Below are 21,567 nucleotides of genomic sequence, written 5' to 3' on the forward strand. Positions count from 1 at the left end.
CACCGACCCACGCTCAGGGGAGGGGCGGGTCTCTGCGGCGTCATCTGGCTCACGCTGCTCAGGAGGGGCGACTGCGAGACTGGCACACCCCGTGGGGCCGAGTGCTCTCCTTGGGCCTGGCCGAGGATACGAGGCTGGGGCTGGCCACAGTTAGCTGTCCCTTAAAGTCCATGGGATCTTCGGTACCATCAAAAAAGTGACCTTGAAAAGGGGATGGACCGCTTGTTTGCTTTTACAAGTGACTAATTAAAAAACATAAAAAAAGGTCTAACAACCTCTAGTATTCAACACTTGCAGTTTTAAAAAGATCAACTCAGACTAAACGCTAGCACAATCATGCATGCCCCGTGGTGCCATGGCACCCCGGAGGCTCTCAGAGTCAGCAGGAAGTCCTTTCCTTGTCATGTCAAACCAAAACAGCGGCCCGCAGGTCAGGGGACTTCAGGGCTGCTCCGCTCCAGGGAGGCTCCGGCCACTTTCTCCACAGTCATTTGGCATTGCTTTCCCACTGCCTTCATTTTTTTGTTCAAATCGTCTTTAAAATTCCTCTTCAGTTAACTGTACAGTACCCCACTGGGGCTGGAGCCTGAGGCTAGAGCCACATATATATATGTGCATATATATACATGTACAGCTTTCTTTTAAGAATGCATTCTCTCTTGCTGAGGGCAAGGGTGGACACCGCTGGCCTCCAGTCCCTCTGGTCACTGCCCGTCACTCATGGCCCAGATACATCCAGGCCACTGCAGGCCAGAGGGGCCCTGCCACAGACCTCAAGGCCCAAGCAGAGTGCAGCACAATTTTTTCCCCTACAAACAAAAACAGTCCCCAGATGTCCCACTGCTCTGGAGGGGCCAGGACCCTGCTGAGATGCCACACTGGAAGCCGCCAGGGCAGGGACAGAGAGAGTGGAGAGAGAGGAGTGCTCAGGGGCTGCCCTCAGGGGCTCCATGGTGGGGAGCTCGGCCTACCCTTGAAGGCAGCTGCCAGGGCAGCCTGCGTAGGACGCGGAGGGGAATAAATAACGGGAACGTGCTCTCTGTGACCCAGGGCCCCCGGCCCAGTGGCTCCCAGAGGCACAGCCCTGAGGACGGAGAGGGGCTGCCCGGTCCGTCTGGAAGCCACCCAGGAGTCTGAGCAGCCTGGCCCACAGCCCCTCCATAGGAGGGAGCAGGGACTCTCTGGGGCGAGGTGGATGTGGTGCTCCGGCCTCGGCCACGCAGAGCACGCGGTGAATCTGAGGATGGCAGCGGTGCAGCGGGCGTGGGTGCTGGATGTGGGAGGCGGTGGCAATGGGCCCAGACTGACTTGAGCTCCTCTTGCCCAGCTATGGGCTTTTTGCCTCTTTCTCCAGCTGCCAACCAGACCCCCAGACCCTCAGACTCTGCCGCCTGGGGGCAGCTTGGGAAGCCGGGAATGCTGACACCCCCAGCCTCTTGTCCCGGTCTCAAGGGGACAGCCCAAGCTGGCTACCCCTCCCCCTGGAGGGCCCTGGCCTCACCCCTCAGCCCCTCAGAGGTCAGCCCTTCTCCCATGAAGGCCACCAGGCAGCTCTTGCCAGGCAATGAAGGTCCTTGGCCGGCCTGAGCACCCTGTGCTGTCCCGGCCCCTGAGCAAGCAGCTGTGTGTGCAGCTGTGGTGTGGCAGGTACCATCACCTCCACACAGGAAGAGCCGGGACCCGGCCGGGCGAGGCAGGGGAGGGAGGGCCGGGCAGTCGCTGCACTGCGGCGGCCCGAGCACCACCGGACACTCCACACGCATGCGGCGAGGGCTGCCCCGGTCCCTGCTCAGCCGCCCTCACGCTGCGTCCTGCTGGACGATCACAGCCGGGACTCAGCTGCTCAGGGCCATCGTGTCCACCACCTGCTCCAGCTTGCTCCGCAGCCGCTGCCGCCGCGCCTGCTCGTCCTTCTCCAGGGCTGCCAGGATCTGCAGGGCCAGGAGAGCTGTCAGCATGCCGGGCCACCGGCCTCCACACACTCAGCAGGCCCAGGGCGGATGCCTCCAGAACAGGTACCAGAGGTTCAACCCCATCTATCCCTGGCCAAGGGACCTTGGTTGTGAGCCTGGACCCTCCAGGACCCCAATACGGAGAATGAGCCCCACCCCTGTCATCATCCTACCCTCACCCCCTAAAACAGCAGGCTCTGATCCTTTGGCTGCCTGGCTATGCTGCTGACATGTCTCCATCCAGTCCTCACACCCTGGGGTTTCTATGCCCCTTTAAAGCAGAGCTCCTCAGAGAGCCTCAGTTCCCATTTCCCTGGTGAGCCCCAGGACCCCAGGCTTTTGTCCCCACCCCCCACCCTAATACATACGGTCTCTGGTTGCTCCTCTGCTCCCCTGGGGCACCTGCCTGAGGACAGCCCTCTGCCTCCTGCCTGCCTCCTACGGCACCCTGGGAAGGCTCCTTGCCTCTGCTGCACCTGCCCCGGCCTCCCCAGGGTGGCTCTGGTTCACTCCCGTGGCCTTCCCAGCCCTCAGAGCTTTGGCACAGGCTGAGCCTGTCCTGCCTTCTGGCCCTGTGCTCTTGTCCTGTGCGGCCCAGGAGCCAGTCCTTCCTGGATGTCTCCTGGACCTCTTCCCCAGTTCCATGTATGTGGCCTCACTCCAAGTCAGCAGAAAAGATACTGAAAGGAAAGCTCTGCCAAGACCCTATGCCCAGCCCTGGAGACGCTGGTCCAGCCTGGAAAACCCTGAAATGTGCCCCTCAGGGAAGCTGCTCACCACCCACACACCCTCTCCCTCAGGAAGAAGCTGCCATCCCATCTTCCCCACCCCTGACCCCACATGGCTGCACACAGTGACTCCACCACGGCCTTCTCCGCTCGGCCTGGCAGGCTCCCTCCTGGCACCAAGGAACCAGGTGGCCAGAGGGTACAGAGGAGTGAAGGTGGCCCATGGCAGCCCAGAGATTCAGGGAGGAGTGGCAGGGCTGGGCAGAGCAGGTGGCTGTGACAGGGGCCAGCGAGTCCTCCCGGCCCAGCCTGTGGGCTCCCATGGTGTTCACCTCATCCTTGTACTTGGTGATGTAGGAGTAGATCTCGTGCAAGGCGCTCATGCTGTTGAACTGGCTCAGGTGCAGGCGGGACTGCTCAGCCAGATACGCACTCATGTCCTGGTCGCTGATGGCCGGCATCTTGGAGATGTCCGCATAGTACCTGCAGGTGAGTGGCCAGGTGGGCACATGAGCAGAGTCCAGGCTGCCCCCCAGGCCACTGCCCCCAACCCCTGCCCCCTCCGCCCACCTCTCCACCCAGCTCTTGTAGTTGGGGATGTCCTTGGCGTAGAGCAGCTTGTTGGAGGGCGAGTCCTTGCCCAGCTTGTGCTCAGAGGTGGAGCAGGAGTCCATGAAGGTCTGGGCCACCACCGACAAGCAGGCGTCTGTGATGCTGTTCTTGTGAATGTCGAACACAAACTGTGGGTTCTTGATCACATTCACCCAGAAGCGCAGGGGCAGGCTGCAGGCGAGAGTCCAGGCGCCGCTCAGACAGGCCTCTGCTCCCTCCTGAGCAGCGACCTTGTGGCCCTCCTGGCTCCAAATCCAAAGTGGGCATGGCTTTCCATGCAGATGGGGAAACGAGGCCCACAGAGGTACAGGGCCCATGGGTAAGTGAGGGCCGTCCCCTGTCGCCCAACCAGAGATGTGCTGCTCCCACCACCTGCATCTCACGCAGAGCATCACAAGACAGGCGTGCTCAAATGCACTCGGTTGCACAAGGGCAAGATGTGACCAGGCCCTCAGGGGCCCACTCCACACAGCCACCGCCCTCCTAGGCCTGCATGCTGGCTTGCACTCCTGGCTCCTGCACTGAGACCTGCAGCTCAGCTCTGGCTCAGGAGACCCATTCCTACAGAGACCAGCCCTCTGTGCCCCAAACACCACCTAAGGGACTGCCATCAGCTGGGCTGCCTGGCAGCATTGGCCACATGTGGCTGCTTAACTTAAATGAAGTTAAGAGCCCAGACCCTCAGCCACACCAGTGCCATTTGAAACGCTCAGGAGCCACCACCCTGGACAGCACGGGTCTAGAATGTTCCACTGTGACAGAACATTCTCCCAGAGCATGCTGATCTGGAGCCACTGTGTCCCTGGAGGCCCCCCTCTCCTGCTGTGCCCAATCAGCATGGCCCAGGAGAGGGGCTTCGTGACACTTCATCTCAACCCAAGACTCCGCGAGCAGTGGGTGGAGCTGGGACAGGTTGGGGTGGCTGCATCCCAGGTTTGGGAAGCAACACATGGGCTGGACAAGACCAAGTCAGGGGTGGCTGCTGGCCTGGGAGCCTGCAGAGGTGGCAGGGACAGTCCAGGAGAGAGGGGAGCTAAGACAGTGGAAGTCTCCCTGGTGGGAGACCCCAGCAGGATGCAGGGTGAGGAGGGGCACTTCCTGGTGAAGCAGGGGTCCAGCCATATAGGTGACGGCATCCACCTGACCCCAAGTATGGGGGAGCAGTCCCACCCCAGAAACCCTGGGCCATGCAGTTTGTGGGGGCTGGTGCACAGAGAGGTGCTCCCCTGCAGCAGGCAAGGGTGGGGCTGTCTGCTGGGGTGGGGGCCACACACACACACACACACACACACACACACACACACACACACACACACAGAGCAGGGACCTGCTCCAGGAGCTAGGGTGTGGCTAGGGTGTGCCAACCGGGGCAGGGGGCTACAGACCAGAGCCTGGGGGTCCTGAGTAAGAAGTGAGGCCAAGGGCTGGCCTGCCTGTGTGGCAGAGAGAAAGCCAACATTGCCAAGTTGGGCAGCCCATGACCAGGGAAGAAGCAGGTCACTGTCCCAGAAGTAGGCCAGGCCAGAGGAAAGCAAGGGACTAGCTGGCCAGGGAGGCAGACACTCTGGGGAGAGGCCACTCAGAGGCTAGGTGCCTCTTCATAACGAAACTCAGCCTCACAAAGCCCCAGCTCACATTGGTGTAGCTGTGCACGGTACAGTCTGGGCAGGCCCTGCTCTGTATTCCACCTGCTCCGTGAGATCGTGGCAAGTGGCTGGGTCTCTGGGCCTCAGTAAGCAGGCTCTGGCCCGGCCCTGCACTGCAGTGGGGAGGCTGTAAATTCTTCGCACTAAAGAGTACCAGGAGTACCTGCAATCCCTGTTGCCCTCATCACTGCAACCAGCTGGCTCAGGGCTGGTCCAGTGTGCCCTGTTTCTCATGCTGCAGCCCACACTCATATCTGCACAGCTGTGCACACCCAGGGCCACTCACACCTGCACACAGTTCCTGCAGCAGTGGGAGGGGCTCAGCAGCTGGAACAGAGGGTGAGCCATGGGTCAAGGGGCACAGGCAGATAGGGAAGGCCAGTTAGCACAGGGCTGGCCTGCCATGCCCCTGCTGGGTTGTGTCCCCACGCCAAGGAGCCCCAATTGCGGGCTCCTGATCAGAACAGGCCCTCGGGCCCTGGGAACGCATCTGGCCTGGCCCTGGGGGATGCTGCTCCGCGCCCCTGCCCTGCGTTACCAGTTGCTCTTCCAGGTGTGGCGCACGTCGGCATCGTGGATCTGGTGCTTGTCAGCCTGCTCGTCCAGGAAGTCGAACATATACTTGATGGCCAGCGGCAGGGCCGAGCCCCGGTGTGCCGTGCTGAAGATGGTCTCAAACAGGTCGTCCACAAACTTCTGCAGCGTGCCCTGCGGGGGGCAGGCAGGGACACTGAGCTCTAGGGCTCTGCCTGGCTGCCTACACCTCCTGGGTGACTAGGCAAGTGGCCACGGGAGCAGCGTGGGGGTGAGGGCCTTGCTCCGGGCTTGGCGCTTTCTCCGAGCTCGGTTGGCCCAGCGTCCCCTGCCCCCATCTGCCAGCCAGGCCCACCTTGGTGGCCAGTAGCCGCGTCAGGTAGATCTCCGAGACCATCTTGCTGCCACGGTCACCCTCGCGCTGGTCCAGGTGGTCGTGGTTCTTCACCAGGTGCCACAGCTTGGTGCCGCTCTCCAGGTCGGGCGTGATCATGGGTGTGCGCGAGCGCAGGCTGTCGGGGCTGCTGGCCGTGCGCAGCATGCTCTCTGCAGCACCAGGCTGTCAGCGCCCGCGTTGGCTGGCACCCCGCGCCCCCCGCCCGAGGCTCAGTTTCCCCATCTGAAAGCTGGGGATGGCACCCCCACCCACGTGGGATTTTGGGGCAGCCAATGACACCACAAAGGTGGCATAATTGTGTATGGACACACAGTCGGGGGGAGGCACAGCCTCCAGAGTTGGAGGGTAGGGTCAAGAATGCAAGTGACAGGCTTGACACCGGCCCCTGGGTCCTCCCGTCCGGCTGCTGCAGCGTGGGAGCCCGGGGGACGTCCTGCCCAGGCCAGGGACCCATACGCTGCCCTCTCGCCCGCTGCCTGGCCCCTCACCGTATCTGCTGAGGGACTTGGTGAAGGTGGAGGAGTTGGAGATGTTGTAGGCGGATGTCTGCTTGGGCACCAGTGCCACCGAGGACCCGTCTGTCACCTGTGGGCAGAGGGCCGGGGACCCTGTGACCCACCAGGGTGCCCCTGCACCACCAGACTCCTGCTCCCTGGCTGGGAACCCAAGTGACACCCTAGTGCTGTGCCTGGAGGCAGCCGCCTCACTCAGTCTGGGTCTCTACATCAGGACAGCCCAGGACTGCCGGGCAAACCCACAAGCCCAGCTTGGGTCCTGGGATGGTCCACACACATATGTGACCACCTCCCCTCCTCTCCCTGACAGATCTCACTGCTGTCCAGCCCACATGCTGCAAACATTGGCAGCTGCGCTGTGGAAGCCCCAAGGGGAGGGAGGCCTGTGCTAGGGTCGGAGGGCCAGGAGCCACCTGGTAGTGAGCCAGTGTGTTCAGCCTCTTCCAATCGTTGTCAATCTTGGTGGTGACGTCCTCATCCTGCAGGATGATGCGTGCCATGCGGCCCTGGCGCCACTCTGCGGAGAGGAGGGAGTTGGAGGGTGGGGCCGCTGGGGCCTCTTTCCCTCCTCCATCACAGCAGTGATCCATCACACAGGTGGGACGGGGCCCACCTGCAGCTCCTAGCGCCAGCACAGACCAGGGACACATCTCCACACCTGCTGCAGCACCCTTAACCTGCCATAGCCCCCGGCAACCTGCCGCAGCCCTCCCAATCTGCCATAGCAACCCCAGCCTAAGGGGGTCTGCCCTGCCTTCCCCAAGCCTCAGGGCCCCAACTCCTCAGCCTGGCACCGAGGCTTCTACGGGGCCCCAGCCTCTCCAGTCACATCTGCTGCAGGACTCTGGGCCCCACCCCAAACCTGTCCCATCCCCTCTGGCCTTCAGTTGCTCCACCTGCCCCTCTCATGAGCCTGAGTATCCCCCTCAGGGCTCTAAGAGCCCACTGCCTACCAGAGTACACTGGAACCCACCACCTCCCAGAGTCTCTGCCCAGGGCGGGGCAGCCATCCTCTACACCCAACCTGGGACTGGACAGCCCACTTGCCATTCCACTGTCCTCCAGACCAGCGCCAGCCTGGTGCGGAGGACTGGCCTGGACTTCCCTGCCAAGCTCAGTATTGGGCCATGGCCCTGCCCCTCTGCTCCAGCACACACCCCAGGCAGCCACGGCCCTGCCCGCTCACCCAGGTCCATGTCCGCGGCCTTGGGCCGCTGGGAGTAGGGCACGCCCTTGTAGGCAGCATCCAGCAGCTTCTCCTTGGCCTGGGTAACTGTGTCACAGTCCAGCCCCTTCACCGGCACCTCAGGTGCATTCTCGTTCTCAGGGTTCACACAGTTCAGGGTCTGCGGGCGGGGTGCAGCAGGGCAGCAGTGTCAGCCCCACAATTGGGGGGTGGGGGGCACCAGGGCACCCAGGACAGAGGGTGGTCATGCTCACCAGCGTCTTGTAGTCAATCTGCTGCCGGATGAGCTTGTCCTCACTCAGGGAGTAGCGTGCCTCACCCGTGATGGCGTCGATGGGGCCCTTCTCCATCTGCTGCTTGATGGCGCAGTAGAGCATGAACAGCGGCTCCCCAGCGCACTCCTGTGGGGGAGGTGGCATAAGGCTGCAGCCAGGACCCCCAAGTCTACCCCCTACCTGCCCCTCCACCCGTCCAGTGCCAGCCACGGTGTTCCCGGCAAGGAGAAATGGGCAGCACTTCCCAACTCTTTAGGAGGCAAGTATAGCCTTAGTCCCAAAGCCCAGCAGAGACTGCAAGAAAATCAGGAAACAAAACACACCCACCCCACCCTACAAATATCCCATGAAAACCCTAAATTACACACGAGCCAGGAGACGCCGTAGCATAGCAAGGAAAATGGCGTGGCACACGGGGCCTGCATCAAGGAGGGCCGAGGCCTGTCTATTTCACCCAGAAGTCTCCCCGGGTCTCAGCAGGATCCCCGCCCAGCCCCAGCCTCCCAGGGGCCTGCTCCCCAGCTGGAGGTGCGCAGGACAAAGCTCCCCATGGCCCTCCGCCCGCGGCACAGGCGGACCCCATACTACGCAACGTCAAGTGTGACTGTGATCCGCTGGCCTCTGAGGGACCACCCAGCTAGGCCCTCCATATTACTCTGGGACACACCTATGGTGTGTCATGGATGCTGACATACCCACCGGGGGAGGCTTGCTCACCCAGGGAGGTTCACCAGCACCCAAGCGCACAGCACAGGGCCAGTAGCACAGTCCCGGGCCCTCAGCGGGCACCTGACCACTCTGACCCCTCACCCTCTGGCTCCCCATGCTGTAGCATGAGAACTGCCTCCTGTCCCACCTCAGGGCCTTTGCAACTGCTGCCTCTACAACCAGAAATTTCCCCTGGTGTCTTCATGGGCCCTTCTGGACACAACCCAATGTGCCCTTTCCAGAAAGGCTCCCAGGGAGCTCCCAGCACACGTACCCCCCACCACCATCCCACTGGTCTCCCCCGCCATCTGTTGTTCTCTGAAGGAACCTGAGCACCCCTGCCAACCCCTCTGGAGTGGGAGCTGCCTGGCCTGCTCACCATACCCTACTGCCAGCACTGGCTGAGCCTGTGCATGGGACATCACAGACACTTGCTAGACGAACTGAGTGAATGGAGAGCTGTCCCTGAGAAATGTTCACATCTGGGCTGGCTGAGTCGGCCACAGAGGTGAGGCCCACCCAGAGACTAGGCACAGGGTCTGCTGCAGGCCCTGCCTGCCCAAGGGCCTTCAGGTGTGTGTGCACCTCAATGGAGGGGCGGGCTTGGCAGCCCTGCTTCCTATCCAGCCCTGGCAAACAAACAGCAGCTCTGCTCCTGTAACCAGAGGCTTCAGGCACCTCGTTAGCATCTGTGGTAATTAGAGAGACAGCTGTTAAGACCATCCCAGACCTTCCAACAACATGCCTGTCTTTGAAATTATGTTTTATTTGCAAACTTGGTTTCATTAAGTTAGCCACGAAGGAGGAGGAAAAGGGGTGCAGATCTGGATGGAGAGCCATTAATGCGACAGGAAGACAAGAGCCTTTGAGGGTTTCCCAAAGTGAGACACCTGTCCAAGGGTTCCCAGGTCTGGCCTCAGAGAGTGAAAGGACCGCAGCTAGTCTCTGAAGGTCAGGGGAGTGCAGCTATTGGCCCAAGGTCACACAGCAAGAAACTGGAGAAGCCAAGATCTGAACCCAGATCCAGCTGGCCCCAAAGCGCCTGCCCCATACAAGCCAGGTGTCCCCAGAGAAGGCTCAGGCTGAGCCGGGCATTTACACTCAACCCAGGCAGCAGGCCCCGCCCCACTCCACCCACTTTTTCAGCCAGGCCAGCCTGGAGGCTGCAAAGCAGGTTCCAAGAGCTCAGAGGCCAGGGAAGAGGAAGGCCCAGTCCTTTTCTTGTTGTAGCCTCAATCTCTTGTGCAGTGATGGGGGAAAAGGAAGACCTCAGACTTCTCCCAGCACCAGTCAGGAATGTGCAAAAACTGCCCAACAAAAAGTGCCACTTTTCTAATAGAAGGATAATACAGGCAGTTCCAGAAATGACATTACCACAAGCACTTCTCCACGGTGGGCATGGGGAGGTGGGAGGATCAAACCAGATCCCTACCCCACACCACATAAATAAAAATCATTTCTCAGTGGAACACATGAGCTTGAAAAGATGGGAAGTGTGTATGTTAAAAAGTTCCTGGGTGCGGTGGCTCACACCTGTAATCCCAGCACTTTGGGAGGCTGCAGTGGGTGGATCACCTGAGGTCAGGAGTTTGAGACTAGCCTGACCAACATGGAGAACCCCGGTCTCTACTACAAATACAAAATTAACCTGGCGTGGTGGCACATGCCTGTAATCCCAGCTACTCGGGAGGCTGAGGCAGGAGAATCACTTGAACCGGAGAGGTGGAGGTTGCAGTGAGCCAAGATTGCGCCATTGTACTCAGCCTGGGCAACAAGAGTGAAACTCTGTCTCAAAAACAAAAAATAAAAATTCCTATAATCTAAAAGAAATGACCCTAGTAAAACAAGCAAAGGGTAAAAATGGACATTTACAAACTTGGCTTCAAAGAAAAAATAAAAGCAGCCAATCAAATATGTAAAAAGATGTCCAAGGTTTGTTAAAGAAATGCCAACTAAGGCAACAACCTACCAGTGTGTACTTTTCAAATGGGCAGAGGTGAAAAAGATCAATAAGACAAGTGCTATACCAGGCCTGGGTAAGATTCTCAGATGATGAACTGGTACATTTGCAACGTTTTTTGGTAGGATAATGCAGCAGCATATATTACAATGAAAAATGAGTGTGCCGGATCACCTGCACTCACTCTTCTGGAAAGGCACTTAAACAGGACCAGGCAAGCAGAGACAACTGCATCCAAATCCAAGCTGTGCAGCCCTGGCCATCAGCGGTGCCACAGTTAAACAAATGATGAAATGGCCACACCATGGAACATTATGCAGTTGATAAAAACACAAGGAAAGCATTTGTGTGCTCACCCGCAAAGGTGGGCCTAACACTATGGCCAAGGTGAGGACAGAGGGGGAGCGAGGCACAGTGAAAATTGTGGTACTGAAAAAATTTAAAACTCTCTAATGAGAAAAAAGGTCTGATACTAACCTTCATCTTAATATTAAAAAGCATAGTCTATTCATATTTGCTTCAGCTCAGACCCCAGCCTGGGAGGACAGGCACCAGAACTGCAGAGGGAGCTCACCCCTCCATCCTCCCTTCCAGGTTGTTTACATGTGCTAAAATGTCATGGGTTACTTTTGTAGTTAAAGTTTTTGTTTCTAAAGACAGCAAGGAATGAAAAGTATTTGGGTTGTTTAAAAAGAGTTCGTGTTCTCAAAGTTCATCCATGTTGCGGCATGTCAGAATTCCCTTCCTTTTTAAGGCAGACTACTATCTCATTGTATGCACAGACCACATTTTGCTTATTCATTCATCTGTCGATGGACACCTGGATTGCTTCCCCATTAAGCTGATGAAATTAAGCCAGCCACGAAAGGACAAACAATGCATGATTCCACTCATATGAAGTCCCTAGAGCTGTCAGATTCACAGAGACAGAGAGTAGAATGGTTCCAGGGGCTGGGGAGGAAGGAACAAGGAGTGGGTGTTCAATGGGGACAGAGTTTCAGTTTTACAAGATGAAGACTCATGGAGCAGGTGGCCATGGCCAACACTGCTGTGAATGCATCCAATACCACTCAACTGTGCACTTAAAAATGGTTAAGATGGTAAATTTTATGTCATGTGTATTTCGCCATAACAAATTTTTTTAAGTTTGTGGCACACTAAAAAGAAATAAGCTATCAAGCTATGAAAATAAATAAAGGAACCTTCAAAGTAGATTACAAAGTGAGGGGAGCCAGTTGGAAAAGGCTACAGTAATAGTGCACGATTCCACTATGTGACATCTAGAAAAGGCACAACTTATGGAGACAATGAAATCAATGGGTGCCAGGGGCTCAGGGGGAGGGAGAGATGACAGGTGAGCTTGGGGGATTTTTAGGGCAGCGACACTATTCTGTGTGATGCTCTAACGGTGGATACATGGCATTGTACATTCATCCAAACTCACAGAATGCAGAGTACCACGAGTGAGCCCGCGTGGAAATGAGGGGCACTGGGTGGTGAAGATGTGTCCTGGCAGGTTCATTGACTGGACCAAATGCACCCCTCTCCTAAGGATGCTGACAGTGGGGAGACTGTGCATATGTGGGAGCAGTAGGTGCATGGGAAACCTCTGTATCTTCTGCTCAATTTTACTGTGAATCTGAAACTGTTCTAAACAATAACATCTATCTTAAAAAAGACAAAAACAAAAAAAACCCCAGATATGGTGGCAAAAAAAAAAAAGTCACTGGCTGGCTATGTGGACGGAAACAGCCCTGGGCCCATCTCAGTCCCATCCAGGGGGTGCCAAGCTCCAGCATGGCTGTCTGCACCTCTCAGCCTCGGGCCATGTCCTTGCACCCAGTACATGCCCTCCCTTGCATATATAGGGGTCCTCCTAGAACTGGAGGAGGGCAGTGATGACCTAAGGAGATCTAACAGCTCCTGGCCCCTGCCTGCCCCCTGCACTGGGACCCCACTAATAACGAGGTGGGTTGGGGTCATGGGCATGGGCTGTGAAACCCCCAACACACAGCCCGCACCCCCTGTACCTGCACAACTCCCACCTAAATGGTCACCCCTGCCTCCCTCCTCCCTGTGTCCCCTTCCTATGGCTCCTTTGGCCAAGACTGGCCTCCCTCTCCCTCCCTCCACTGCCCACACATCTCTCAGCGCCTGTCCCAAATGTCCCCAGCTGTCCATGGAACTCCCGATCTGGCCTGAGGATAACGCCTCCACGGCGCCCCACTGCCACCCTCTCTGCTTATAGCACCACCCTGTGGGGACACACACTGCACTGGCTGAGGCTGCCCCCTGTATCCTGGCATGAAAGATAATCCACACCCAACGTCAGTGCTTACAGGCATTTGCTGCCCTGAGCCCTGTTTCTGTGGGTGTGGAGAATTGGGATCAGATGGGGACCCAGGTGAGCGGGGCCCTCTTCACCTCACCAGGGCGCCTGCTGCTTTAGGCTCACAGAGCCCAGCTCACCCAGCATGCACACATCTATGCAGTCTTCATAGAACTGTACTTTCTATAGGACATGCACGACTTTGTGTTACCTGCTTCCAGTTCTGCCTAAGGATGTTATAAGCTACTGGGCACTTGCTATGTGCCAGGGACTGCTATATACACGTAAATGTCCCACCTCCAGAGATGACCTAGGACAGACAAGCCCTGCCCCTGCCTATCCCACCTGGCGCCTTCTCCTCAGTAGCCTCTTCTGCCTGGGACTCTTTTCCCTCTCCCGGCCTGGTCTTCAGACCTCTGCTCGAATCCCACCCTCCCTGCTCGGCTCTGCCCCATGGCCTGTCTGCTGTATTTCCTGTCCAGTGTTTCTCTCCACAGTGAGGATGCCCAGCCAGGACTCCGCTCTGTGCAGGGATCTGATCACCTGAGTTCAGCAGTATCTGGCTGCAGGAGGCCTGAAAGCCCCACGGGCCAGTGGAGACAGATATGCCATCCCTGGATTCCATAAGGAAACCAGGAGAATCGAACCCAGGCAGTCAGCGCCAGCTCCCACCCTCAATCACTGGGCTACACTGTCAGTCACCCTCACCCACAGAGCAGCGACAGGGACCACTGAAGCCAGGCGAGGAGCATGCACTTCACCATGCATACACTGGGCTCCTCCCACCTCTCAGGAGTGGGCTAACCAGGCCTTTAGACTTTCCAAGAGAAGCCATATACCCAAGTCTGTATAAGTTCCAACACTGGAAGTGCAGACAGCAATTCAACTGCTTACAGCCCAGTTAAAGCCCACCCAGATCCCCATCCAGCCTGGGCCCTGGCCTGCAGTCTCTGGCCTACACCCTATTCCTGTTCTGAAAATGGCAGGGTCCCTCTGCTGGGGGGTTGGAGGGGCTTGAATGGACAGCACAGGGGAAGCCCAGGGCAGCCACCTGTCCCCATGATAGGTGGTGGACTAGAGCCTTCAGGCACCCCCAGGCTGGCCCCACACTGGGTGCTGGACTCTCAGAGGCCCCTGCCCAGGGTGCCCCCACCCTCCTGAGCCCAGGCCAGCTGTGGGCACTGAGAGCCTGTATCTGAACTCCCACACCTACCTTGGTGGGCTGTGCAAGGGCCTGACAGCCTCAGAAGGAGGGAGGAGGGAGCCGGGAGCCAGAAGCCGGGAGCAGCTGCATGTCCAGGGGCCTAGGCCTGAGCCAGAACTCGACCAAGACCCCACCTGCTGTCATTCTCCAGCACCTCCCACTGATCCCCACCTCTCTCCATTTTCCCCTCCCGCTGTTCAATTGCCTCTGACACCTGCTTCCTCCCGCCTCTGCTTACCTTGAGGAACTTATACAAGAGGAAGGTGAACCAGTTGGTTAGCATCTTCTCTGCCACCGACTCAGTCCTGGGGGGCACAGAATATGGGCAGAGTGGTGTCATTCCAGCTGTCCAGCAGGCACAGGGCCCCTGCAGCCCTCACCCACTGATCCCACCCCACCCTGCCCCACTTCCTGCAGCACCGAAGGTCAGGTCTCGAAAGGCACCCACATGAGTGGGCAGCAGGGACTTCCGGGGCTGCCATGGAGACCCCAGCCCTTCACCCAGAGCCCCGGCCTGTAAGTATGAAGACTCAAGCCTGGGTCCTCACTATCAGTACCTAGGGAGGTGGCAGCTGAGCCTCAGAGGCCAGGTGAGTCCCCCCACCCCTGCCCAGTGGGAACCGCCACAGCAGTGTCTCTGGGCCTGCTAGGCCAGCCTGTCCAAAGCTGGAGGCATGGGCCTGCCTCCCCCAATCCCAGTGCCCCCAGGCTCACCGGCGCAGTAGCAGCTTGGGGTGGTTCTTGCTCTCCAGGTTCTTCTCGATGAGGTCGGAAAGCAGCTGCTTGAGCACACCCGTGGCATATTCCATCTCGCCCTGCAAGGCCGTCATGATGAGCGAGGCCACGTTCCCGCGGTCGCGCATGGAGAAGCTGCGCTGCGCCTCCAGCGTGCGGATGAAGGTCAGCAGGAAGTGCTTCTTGGTCAGGAGCTGCCCGAACAGTGTCAGCGACTTCTCCACATTGGCCTGCACCTGAGGGAGCACACGGAGCTCAGACCACAGAGGAGCACCCAGCCCCAGCCCCAGCCCCCAAGCTGACCGGTGAGGGGCTGTCCCGGCCTGGCTGGTATGGCAGGGCCCCATCAGAGGACAGGCCTGGAAGGCAAGTGACAAGTTGCCCTGACTCCTCAGCTCAGCGGGTCATTCCCAAGCTTCACCTGTCCTTAGCAAAATGGACATGACCTGGGTGCTGCCACCACTGTCTGTTGCCATCAGGGCAGCCCTGGCCACAGAGTCCCTGCGGCAGCCTGAGAAGCCCACCACAAGCCAACATGACAAAGGTGTTAGCAGTGCGGCTGGGTGGAGAATGAGAGGGGCTCCTCACACCACCCACTCCATGGCTGGGCCCTTTGAACAGCAACCCCCGCAGCTGGCCTGAAACAGCTCAAAGGGAGTCCAACTCAATGCCCCCATACACTGGGAACCAGGAGTACAAGTCTACCATCTCCCTCCGCCTTGACAATGATAACCAATGCACAATCAGCCTCTGCATATCATGGATGAGGACACAAGGTTGGAGACAGGAAGAGGTTTGATTAGGGCCACACTGCAGGTAGGAAAAAGGAGTGGAGTAGAGGCACAGCTGGTTCCAGGGCTCCTACTCTCTTTCTCTCGTTCATACTAAGGTTTATCAGGGCAAGATGTTCCCTATTAGGCAAAGCCCAGAGCCACCAGTGATACCAGGCTCCCAGCCAAGGCCAACAGGTATCAGGCAGACAAGTAATGGCCCAGGTAGAACACACACAGTCACGGCTCAAAGAGACAGTCTGACAGACACAGCAAATGGAGGCACTGAGAGAGAGATACAACCTGGGGAAGCTGTGGAGCCCCGCGTGGCAGCAAGCCCAGGAACAGGATGGCAGCACTCAGCCACATGCAGCCCCAGGGCCCAAGGTGGGAAGGCCTGCTCAGTATCAGCTCAAAAGGGACTACCCACCAACAGAGCCACCACAGGGGACATGGGCTCCCCAACATCCACGGTACATGGTGGGGGGGTGCCCTCAGCTGGAGAGTGTGACCAAGCTGACCTGCTGAGTCCCTGGCTGTGGCTCGCCGAGGACTGGCTCCTAGCCTGCCTGCCGCTGGGGGCCCTTTGGGGACGTGGGAGCCAGCCCTCTTTTCCCTCGCCAGGCCGCTGCCAAGGTCCACGGGGCAAAGCCCTACTCTCTGAGGCCCTGGTGCTATGCCAGCCACACGCTCCCATCCCAAACTGCCATAGCTGACTTCATCAGCCACCCGCACCTCCCAGCACACGGCCCCTGCCCAGCGAGGCTTCGCATCCAGAACCACCCAGCAGACCAGGCCAGCAGAGCCGCAGGCGGGAACCCCCGCAGAGGCAGGGCCCAAGGGGCAGCCACCGGAGAGGTGCCAGAAGCCCAGGCTGACAAGTGGTTTGCTGAGATGAGGCCTGGCATCCCATGCAGGCCGTGGGGCCAGAGCCTCCTCCTGCCCTCTGGAGGTACTTCATGGAGCAGAGCCACACTGGCCATTCCCCTGCCCCGGCCCCAGGGCTGAGGGCCCCACTGTGCTGGCCTGGTCTTGGTTCTGCCTCCTAGCACCTGCTCCCCACTCGGCTGAGCCCAGAACCCTGCAGGCCTGGACCCTCCCCCAGGCCGCACAGGCTGCCCCATACCATCCATCAGCACCTAAGGAGCCCCAAAGGCAGAAGACAGCAGCTGCCTCTGAGTTCCTGTGACCCCAGAGCCAGTGGTCCTACCTCCATCTCCTTGAGCACAGGGTGGTCCTCGATCCCAGGAAAGAGCACCCGCATGGCGTATGTCCGATAGTCAAGGAAGGGGATGCCGGCACCGTCCAGGTCGTTGGTCAGCTCATGGATGTCTGTTTGCAGCTCTGCAAAGGCTGTGGCCAGATGTGGCATCAGGGGCAGCATGCCCTGGTGGCCCTGCTCCATGCCCCAACCCTCCCACTCTTGGGGCCTACATCAAATTCTGGCTGTGACACTTACTGGTTTCATGATCTTAAGGAAACTACTGTGACTCTCCGTCCCCCAGCTACTACAGCCCTAGCACAGGCATAGTAACTCTCCTCTGTGAGCTTCCCACAGGATCAAGCAAGACAAGAGCAGAGAAAGCATCGGCACCAGGGGCAGGCTGGGCGGGGCCTCCTGCATCTCAGACACTGGCAGTTAAGCGTAGAGCAGCTTTGGAGTTCGGGCTCCTTCCAACTGCTGGGAGGTGCTGGGATGCGGCCAGGGGTGAGGTCCCAGGGCTGCAGGCTGTCCCCAAGCCCCCACACCACTGCATGCACATCTCGGGCCTGGTGCGCCCTCAATGTGGCTCACTCTGCTCAGGGCCAGCTTTGCCTCTGTCAGGAACAAGGGCAGGCAGGGCAGTGAAGCCCTTGACAGAACATTCCAGAGCTGTGAGGTATCAGCCCTGCAGCAGCCCAAGGATCACGCTATCTGATCAGAAGCCAGAGGAGTGCCAGACAGGCTCTGGGGGACATCTGACAGGTTTAATTAAGAGCTGGAGCCTTCGTCTCCTGGGCACTGCTGCCAGGCATCTAGTTATCTGCACCTGGCTGGCCTGGAGCAGCCGCCAGCCACCGCATCCACACATGCCAGCCTCACCAGACAGCCAGCCTCAGCAGGTGGGAGCACAAGGGAGGCCCAGGCCACCTGCCTCCCACCTGGCCCTGACACACACCTGCCTCTGGTCCCACCAGGGCTGCCCAAGAGGTAGGGCCACCCTCAGCCCACCACAGGGCCATGTAGGTTTGTCTGGGACTGAGAGGGCTCCCAGGATGCAGAACTTTGCATTTTAAGACTGGCTGAGTCCTGTGCAAACAAAACACCCCATCCCAATAGAGTCCCAGTGGAGTTCATGACAACCCCATGCTGGACCACATGGCTAAGGTCCTCCACTGCAGCAGCAGCACTCCTAGTATCTGACCCCTAGAGCCCTGAACATGTGTGAGTTACTATCTGCAAATGCTCAAAGTCTCGCCCAACATGGAACAGATTTCTGCCACTCACACCTGCCATGGATCAGGAGGATGGTGTGGCCTGACTCCCCCTATAGACATATCAAGGACAAAGGTCAGCTCAGGCCAAGATCTCTATGTGCCCAGGGACTGCCAAAGCACAAGGGCTCCCCATTGCTGCATGGCAGAAGCACCCCTCTCTGCTGCTCCACTGGCACCAGCCAACCCACCACCACTCCCAGTGCCTGGGGAAGTAGGCACTGTCACTGTGCTCACTCTACAGATGACAAGACTGAGGCACAGAAAGGTAAATAGCCACCCCCAGCCTTATAGCCCAGCTGGGATACAAACGCAAACAGTCTAGCTCTGAGTTCTGTGTCACAAGCAGCACCCTGAGGATGTGGTACCTGCTGCAGGGCCAGGCCCTGGTCAGGCCCACTGCCCTGGGACCAGGCCTGGCACAGCAAGGCTATCAGGAACATTGTAAACTGAGCCGAAGCAGGGTGGGGGTGGTGGGAGGTAGGTGTGGGGATGGGCCAGGGCCTGGTTTGGAGGTGGCAGCTGCCCCAGTGAGCCCCAGCCCCAACAGACCTTCCTTGCATTCAAGGGCCACGCGGGACTCCAGGTTGTCCATCTGGAGCTGCAGCCGCTTTAGTGTGCGGTCAGCATCTCGTGACTTGCGCTTGTAGGCGATGAGCACGGCCACGATGACCAGCAGTAGTAGACCCCCACCCCCGCCGATGCCCACGATCGCAGGCAGCGTCAGCAGGCTGTCCGAGTACACCTGCAGTGTCCCTGGCGAGAACTCGAAGCCACCAGCCCGCACCTGCCGGTGGGTGGAGGCCACTCAGGAGCCACCCATGCTTTCCACTAAGCTTGGGAGCCCCTCCCGATGGGCAAGACCCTCACACACACCTGCCTGTGGGCAAGGTCCCACCGACAGGGGCACAGAGTGGTCAGCAGGGTGACACTGGGACCCAGGGCAGGCGCCTGTCCAGTCAGGGCAGCACTGGCATGGCAAGGGCTCAGGGTGGGTAGGCAGTCTGGGGGGCTCAAGGAGGTAGCAGGCTGAGGGCTAAGGCAGGGCCTGCACTGGAGCTGAGCACCCTCTGAGCTAGGGGTGAATCTGGGGCAAGGTCAGAGCTGGGGCTGTGCTAGTGGGTCAGGGTCCACAGGTGGGGCATGGCTCTCCCAGCTCCGCACCCCCGGTGGACAGACGCACCGTGACCTTGTGCTGCCCTGTGAGGTTGGGCGCCTCGCACAGCAGCTGCGTCTCCGACACAGTAAGGGTGCAAGGTGTGGAGCCAATGAGCACTGTGTAGTTGAGTCGGGAGTTGCCGGGCGCAGGTGGCAAGAGGTTCCGGCCCTGTAGGAGGTGGGGGTGAGCCAGAGCCCAGGACGAGGGGCCTCCTCCCTGGCACGGCCCAGCCTATGGGCAACGGTGACCCACCTTGAGGATGAGTGGGGAGCTGGGCTTCAGCTCCAGCAAGCCAGTGGGACTGAGTGGCTCCAGTACGGGATCAGGGTAGTAGAGGAAGGAGGTGGAGTTGAGCACAAGCAGGGAGCGCACGTTGTCCATGACGAAGCCCAGCTCATCCGGTCGCTCCCCCAGCTCCGGTGGGCTGCGCACAGGGTTGGCCACAGACGGGGCGCGGCATACCATGGTGGTGTCATTGTACACCAGGCAGCCCTGGAGACACAGGGTAGGGATGCTGGGCGGGACCTCCCTGAGTGGCCTGGCAACTCCCAGTGACAGAGCCCCTGGCCTGGGGGCTGCCTGCTCCCTGCATAGATGATGCCAGGCACCAGCAGGGCAGGTCCTGGGCCACCCACCCCACATGGACCAGGGACATATGGCCTGAAGGAGAGGTGTGCACAGCCAGCAGCCCAGAGCCAGACCTTCCACCCGCCAAGCAGGACAGGTGCCTCCCCAGGGGTCTCCAGGCACAGCCAAGGTTGGCATAAGCTGGGAAGGGGCAGGGGTAGGGGCAGGGACATGAACATTTATAGCAGGAGCCCCATCCCAGGTGAAGGCCTGGACCGAGGTGGGCAGCTGAGGGCAGGGACTCACGTTCTCCCTCTCAATGCCTCCGTACTTGGCCCGGATTCGGGGCTCACGGACAGTGGCCAGGTTGGTGCCCGTGACCGTTAGGAGGGTCCCACCACTGGAACACAACAGGGGTGGGGGGGTCACCAGATGATGCTGGGGCCCAGTGAGCTGGAAACACAGGCCACAGCTCAGCCAGGCAAAGCCTGCCTTCCCCAAAGACAGGAAACAGGTAAAAGCTCTTGGCAAGGGGTGCTTCCCAGCAGGACAGTACCCAGCATGCAGGAGGGCCACCACCAAGTGCCTGGTGGAAGAGCTCCTGGCTCGGCACTGCTCTCAACAGCTGGGGACAGGGAATGGGTGTTGCTGGGCCCCACCTGTTGATGCTCCACTCCGGGTCGATCCTCAGGATGGTGGGGTCCTCGGTGTAGTTGTACTTCACCTCGGGGTTGGTGAGCTGGGCACGGTTGATGTTGATAATGATGGGAGCGCTGCCAGGGCTCTGCCCGGGGGGTGTCAGGCACCGGATCTCACGGGAGTTCCTCCTGGAGGTGCCCGAGTGGGACAGTGAGGAGCACACAGGCGGAACTCAGGCAGGTGGAATGTAGATGCATTGAGGAACAGTGGGCAGGGTGCCATCTGTCACAGGGACTGCCTTGGGTGGCTGCATACTATCACTGCTACTTTCCCTCCCGGGACTGTGTATGTCTGTCCTACCCTCGCCCTGGCTCCCAGCCCCTTCAGGCCCCCACTGTTGCCCAGCCTGGCATTTGGGACCTGGTCTGCTGCCTCTCCAGGTCTGCTTTCATCACAGCCTCCCTGTCGCCCACACCCACTCCAGATGACCCTGGCCAGGGCTCCACACGCACCAGGCCTCTGCCTCCCCAGAGGCAGTGAGCAGCAGGCCCACCCCACACATGCCAGGCTGGGAGGTAGGCTCACGCTGCCCTCCCTCTCTCCCTGGGGAGGGCCGAAGAGACTAAGCCCTGGCCTGACCTTCCCTGTCTGTCCCAGGGCCACCCTCACTCAGCCTGTGCTCCAAGTGCTGGGAGCCGAGTGCCCATTCCTACTACCCTGGGCCAGGCAGACACCTTCCCTCTTGGCACCTGTCCCAGTGGGAAAACCTCGCCCTATCCCTGCATCCCAAGGGGCTGTGAGGAGACTAGATGAGCTGGCCCAGGTGTCATGGGGACACCCCACTGGGCAGGCAGCCGGGCATGGCCCGCACCTGGGTCCGGACCTTCAGCTCTTCCACCACTGCCAGGAGCCCCACAGCCGCCAGACCCCCTCAGCTGCAGACACCAATGATTAGTCTGATAACGGGTAATTACCACAGGAAAATATTTAAAGGGATGTTCCATTATCATCCCTAATCTAAAATTATCCACTTCAAGCCTCAGGACTTTTGTTAAGATTTCTGTTTTCTCTCTTAAAAATTTTTAAAAATACTTCTTATTTTGTACCCAAGGGATTCCCCATACCCACAGGGAAGAACCAAGGCAGAGGCAGCCAGGTTGCCCCGCCCCCAAAGGC

General features: G+C 59.2%; 1 protein-coding gene across 1 annotated transcript in view; it reads right to left on the reverse strand.

Annotated features, from left to right (window-relative positions):
• Positions 1-278: 278 nt before the first annotated feature.
• The window catches only part of LOC105470220 (plexin A1), a 53,408-nt gene continuing 32,119 nt past the window's right edge, over positions 279-21,567 (reverse strand). The window contains exons 16-32 of the mRNA XM_011721995.3: positions 20,412-20,579; positions 20,059-20,152; positions 19,438-19,677; positions 19,210-19,353; positions 18,579-18,813; positions 16,762-16,904; positions 14,761-15,017; positions 14,285-14,351; positions 7,825-7,971; positions 7,571-7,730; positions 6,798-6,901; positions 6,358-6,454; positions 5,828-6,018; positions 5,477-5,646; positions 3,251-3,463; positions 3,013-3,163; positions 279-1,931 (exon numbers count right to left, since the gene is read on the reverse strand). Coding sequence (XP_011720297.1) covers positions 1,836-1,931; positions 3,013-3,163; positions 3,251-3,463; positions 5,477-5,646; positions 5,828-6,018; positions 6,358-6,454; positions 6,798-6,901; positions 7,571-7,730; positions 7,825-7,971; positions 14,285-14,351; positions 14,761-15,017; positions 16,762-16,904; positions 18,579-18,813; positions 19,210-19,353; positions 19,438-19,677; positions 20,059-20,152; positions 20,412-20,579 — 2,677 coding nt within the window. The 3' untranslated portion in view covers positions 279-1,835. The remainder of the gene's footprint in view (positions 1,932-3,012; positions 3,164-3,250; positions 3,464-5,476; positions 5,647-5,827; positions 6,019-6,357; positions 6,455-6,797; positions 6,902-7,570; positions 7,731-7,824; positions 7,972-14,284; positions 14,352-14,760; positions 15,018-16,761; positions 16,905-18,578; positions 18,814-19,209; positions 19,354-19,437; positions 19,678-20,058; positions 20,153-20,411; positions 20,580-21,567) is intronic.

Source organism: Macaca nemestrina, chromosome 2 (assembly GCF_043159975.1).
Source record: "Macaca nemestrina isolate mMacNem1 chromosome 2, mMacNem.hap1, whole genome shotgun sequence".
Taxonomy (NCBI): Eukaryota; Metazoa; Chordata; class Mammalia; order Primates; family Cercopithecidae; genus Macaca; species Macaca nemestrina.